At 30.1% G+C, this 5,610-nt stretch overlaps 1 protein-coding gene across 1 annotated transcript; it reads left to right on the top strand.

The window, feature by feature from the left end:
- Window positions 1-1,653: 1,653 nt before the first annotated feature.
- LOC133802085 (uncharacterized) lies at window positions 1,654-5,394 on the top strand. Its single transcript, XM_062240332.1, has 4 exons — window positions 1,654-3,959; window positions 4,073-4,381; window positions 4,478-4,565; window positions 4,645-5,394. The coding sequence occupies exons 1-4, from the start codon at window positions 1,654-1,656 to the stop codon at window positions 5,392-5,394; spliced, it is 3,453 nt and encodes a 1,150-aa protein (XP_062096316.1).
- Window positions 5,395-5,610: the final 216 nt, after the last annotated feature.

Genomic DNA, 5,610 nt, shown 5'->3' with positions numbered 1-5,610 from the left:
GTAGTTAATTTCCCAAATCAGATAAGAAAAATAAATTTAGTTTCTCATTTAAATCCTAAAGACCTAAATCATCAAAATATGAACAAAAATACAAATCAAAGCAAGGAAGCACCTGATATATAAATTTAGGCCAAGCATATGTAAGGAATCGACAATTTTTTTCATACCCATAGTAGATCTGAATAGGCTTCATGGCCATCAAGGAGTAACCCAAGGGATATGTTATATATCACTCCATCTTGACTTGCCATTTGGGGGAGTCACTCAACAAAGAGCAAAGCTCTGTTGTAGCTATAAATAATGTGTTTGGTTGAGTTGATATCAGGTAGAGAGAGTTCATGAAAGAATTATGAAGTTTTGGGTGTAGCAGTTTTCATTTTTGAGATTAGCTGAGCTATCATCTATATATATATTATTATTTTAATTAAAAGCTTAGAATAACAAAAAAAAGAGCATAATATCTAAACCCGATTTTAGAGATAGCCAAATTTTTATTATTATTTTAATTAGATAGATAGACTTCAATTATCATTTTTTCTTAATAGTTTAGTAGGACCCAACAACCACTACCACTGAACACTTCATTTTAAAATATATGTAATCACTTTTTGTAATGCACATACAATGTATGTTTTTTTGGAAGGAAAAAAATTTAATAACATATATATTTTTTAAATGATGATAAAATAATATTAACCAAAAGTTGGGAAAAAATCATCTGAGATAATTAATATTTAATAGATTATATAATATTAAGTTGTAGTGCTTAAATATTTATTTTTTAAAAATGCAATATCATCACATAATAAACTAAATAATAATAATAATAATAATAAACAAAGTATTAATTTGTGTGTAATAAATTGTTTAATTTTTTTTATTAGTTTAATAGTTAAAATAATTCAAATTCTGGTAGTTTTTATTTATATATTATATATGGTGTATTGAGATTTTGAAATAAATAATTAAATACATTTTAAATTGTTTTATGTTTTAAACATATTTTTCTAAATAGTATGGCTTATGAGTTTGAATTTTAAAAAATATTGTAAAAGTCTAAACTTTAATGTGAACTAATTTTAATTAATTTTCTTCAATCGTTTTCAACCTCAAAAAAAATTCAAAATCTAAAATCTAAAATGATGTTATTTTAATTAATATATACATGTATATGCTTTAGTTAATCATTTATAATTTAAGTAGTTGAATCAATTATAGCTGAGCTATAAAAACAAAACAATTTAAATAGCTAATCCTAAAAATGAAGCTAACACAAAAAATAAAAATGAAAGACATATGTAAAATATTATTTATGTGTAAACAAAACTCAAATAAAAGAATAAAATTTTAAATAGAAATAGAAATATATGATTAGATAATTTATGAAACTGGATAAAAGAATATTATATATCTGTATATGTTATATAATTAATGCTTTTAATATTAAACCCCAAACGATGAGTTAAAGGACATTGACTCAAAGTCATACAAAATATATAACAATATATATATACGTATATAGGTATTTGGCGTCATACTTTCAATGATATACTAATGTTTTCATTATAATAATTCAAAATAAATTTAGTATTACTTGATGTTTGTTTATAGTACGATACATCATCTACACATCTCAAAAGTAGTAGATAAGCTATGGATAAGAGTTGGACTTCTAATAAGAATAGACTATCTACCAAGTTTATCAATGGATTGAAGAACTTCATTACATTATCAAGAGATCACTTGAATGATGAGAATAAGATTCGATGTCCATGTGTCATGTGTATGAATTTATACTTTCATGACTTGGAGACAATTGAGCGTCATATCTTCGTAAAAGGATTTTATACCCACTATGTTAAATGGGTACATCACGGGGAGAATATTGTAGATGAAAGTGATGGTGAGGATGATGCTAATGATTTCGATGATCTTGAAGATGTTGATGATCTTGATGATGTCGATGATGCTGAAGAGAGTGACAATAATTACACTAGTGATGATGATATGATCCCAGCGATTGAAGATTTAACTCAACAAGACCCTACAAAGAGTAATTTTGCAAACTTTGGGGATTCAACTCACCGAAAAGAGAAGGGGCAAAAATTTCATAACTTATTTGCTGAAGTAGAAAAAGAGTTGTACCCTGGATGTAAAAAGTTCACAAGTTTAACATTCATCGTTAAGCTAATGCATATAAAAGTGTTGACTAGTACTAGCATCAAAGCATTTGACATGTTACTCAAGCTTCTTAAGGAAGCATTTCCTGATGATAACAAAATCCCAAATACTTATTATGATGTTAAGAAAATATTACATGATCTTGGTTTAGGATATGAAACAATTCATGTATGTGAACATGATTGTTCCTTATATTGGAAAGACAATAAAGATGCTGAAAATTGTCATATTTGTGGTCATGAAAGATATAAGTTTAAAGGAACCAAAGGCAAGAAAATACCACATAAAAAGATGCATTATTTTCCTATAACTCCACGTTTGCAACGACTTTTTATGTCAAGACATACATCATCAGATATGAGGTGGCACAAAGAAGAACGTGTTGATACTGAAGGTGTACTTAGACATCCGGCAGATGCAGCGGTTTGGAAGGATTTTGATAAGCAATACCCCGATTTTGCTAAAGAACCTCGAAATATTAGGTTAGGATTTGCAACTGATGGGTTTAATCCTTTTGGTGATTTATCAAACTCGTATAGTATGTGGCCAGTAATACTAATGCCATATAACATGCCGCCATGGATATGTATGAAACGAGAATTCTTAATGATGTCATTACTAATTCCTGGGCGTCGTGCTCCTGGTAAGGATATAGATGTCTATTTACAACCCTTAATCGAAGAGTTAAAAGAATTGTGGGAGAAAGGGGTACAAACTTTTGATGTTGTCGATAAAACATACTTTATCATGCGTGCTGCTATATTATGGACAATTAATGATTTTCCTGCATATGGCACTGTGTCTGGGTATAGCACTCAAGGGTATAAGGCATGTCCTATTTGCGAGGATGACACATCTTCATTTCGAATTAGGGGTAAAATTTGTTACATGGGACATCGTCGATATTTGTGTGCTGAACATGAGTGGCGCACTGATAAGGAGTACGATGGTACAATTGAAAGACGGTCTCCCCCTAGAAAATTAACAGGTGATGAAATTGCAGATAAATTGGACCATCTGTGGACATGTAGGCCAGGTAAATATGTCGATATTATGAATGATGATAAAAACCAAATGAAGAAAGCAGGCTATGAAAATAAAACAAATTGGAGGCGTAAAAGTATATTTTGGGAATTAGAATACTGGCCTAAATTAAAACTAAGGCATAATTTGGATGTGATGCATATTGAGAAAAATATATGCGACAGTGTTATTGGAACAATATTTAGCATTGATGGGAAGTCTAAGGATACCGACAATGCACGATTGGACTTACAAGATTTGAAAATTCGTAAACAATTGCAAATGAAAAGGCAAGGAAACAAGTGGGTGAAACCAGCAGCTTGTTATACGTTATCAAAGAAGGAACGCAAGAAAATTTGTGAGTTCTTACAATCTATCAAATTTCCAGATGGATATGCTGCAAATTTGTCTCGCAATGTTAATATGAAAGATGGGAAGATAACTGGGTTGAAAAGTCATGATTGTCACATCTTATTACAAATGTTGTTACCCATTAGTGTAAGACCATATTTGAAAAAAAAAATGATGTCTGTGATTGCTGAATTGTCCTTATTTTTTCAAAAACTATGCGCAAGGACATTGTATGTGAAAGATTTAGATGCTTTGGAAGAGGGCATTGTGTTCACACTATGTAAGATGGAAAGAATTTTCCCTCCTGCATTTTTTGATGTAATGATTCATCTAGCGGTGCACTTGCCAATGGAAGCTAAGTTAGGAGGTCCAGTACAAATGCGATGGATGTATTCAATTGAAAGGTAATATAATTTAATATTACCTTAAGAAATAATATATTTGAAAAATAATTTTTTGATTTTTATTAAGTACAAACTATGTACTAATGTATATTAATTGTATAATATTTTTATAGGGAAATAGGTCATTTGAAAAAGTATGTAAAGAACAAAGCTCGCCCTGAAGGTTCTATAGCTGAAGGATATATTATTAGTGAGGCATTAAATTTTTGTTCAATGTATCTTCATGGCATAGAAACCCGCTTCAATCGTCCAGATCGAAATCCAGATGAGGTTGGGGTAAGAAGACAATCAACATTGTCTATATTCAATATGCCAACTAGACCATTTGGACAACAATCATCAATCTCAATAACTGAAGAACAACGGAATATGGTACATTGGTACATTGTGAATAATTGTCCTGAGTTGGAGCCATATTTAAAGTAAGTTTTCTGTTGATCATCTTAAGTATGGCCAATATGTTTTGTTTTCTTTTACATATAAAAGTTCTTATTTGAGAGTACTTTTTTTGAAATCAGAGAACATAGATTGTTTTTACAATCCAAAGGCGTTTCAGATATTGATCAAGCACAAAAGCAAGAATTTCCATCTTGGTTTGAAGATAAAGTACGTTAATATATTTATAATTCTTTCATATGGGATATGGTTCTTTATCTCATTTTAACTATGAAAACTATATTCTCAGGTTAAAAGAATGAATGAAATATCATATTCTAAAGCCCAAGATGATTTGTATGCCATTGCAATTCAGCCTAATTTTTCGATTTGCACATATGCTGGTTGTATGGTTAATGGAGTTAGATATCACACAAAAACTCGAGATGAAAGACGCATTACTCAAAATTGTGGAATTCGAGTTGAGGCAGAATATGATGGGAACCTTTATGATTTTTATGGTGTCATCAATGAAATATGGGAAGTACATTATATCTATTTTAATAGGGTGATATTATTCAAATGTTCTTGGTATAACACCAATGAGAGTGACCATAGAATTTATACTGAGTATAACATTACTAGTATAAATGTTGCCTCACAATGGTTTGAAGATGAACCATTTGTCCTTGCAAACCAAGTTAATTCAGTATTCTATTTAGACGACGTAAAAAGAGGTGAAAATTGGAAAGTGGTGCAAAAGGTAAACCATCGTCATATTTGGGAAATACCATCAAAGCCACAAGATAGTAATTCTGATGATGTTGGACCCGTTACTACTAATCGTGAAGCATATCAAGAAGAATTCTCAAGCGACATTGATATTACATTTGATTCAACAAATGTTGATGATATTCTTATTCGGCAAGATATTGACGAAATTGAAATCGATGATATTGATTACAATGAATGTCAAAACGAATTAGACAATGAGGATATTGATGAAGAAGCATTACTTAGTGATTCAGAAGATGTAACCGATAGTGATGAAAGTGATTAAAAATCAATGGTGTGTAAGTATTTTTTTAATATATGAATTTAATATTGTTTATTATATGCAAATAATAATTTATTATTTCAGGTTTTTATTATGTCAAGCATGAAGTCTCTGGATCAACCAATGAATAGTAGAAGACTCTTTGGCTCTAAAAAGACACCCACTAATACTCCACCATTAATACAATCTCCACAACCTTTAACACATTCTATTGATTGT

This window comes from Humulus lupulus, chromosome 9, assembly GCF_963169125.1.
Source record: "Humulus lupulus chromosome 9, drHumLupu1.1, whole genome shotgun sequence".
NCBI classification, from domain to species: domain Eukaryota; kingdom Viridiplantae; phylum Streptophyta; class Magnoliopsida; order Rosales; family Cannabaceae; genus Humulus; species Humulus lupulus.
This window is presented reverse-complemented; position numbering and strand designations above follow the sequence as displayed.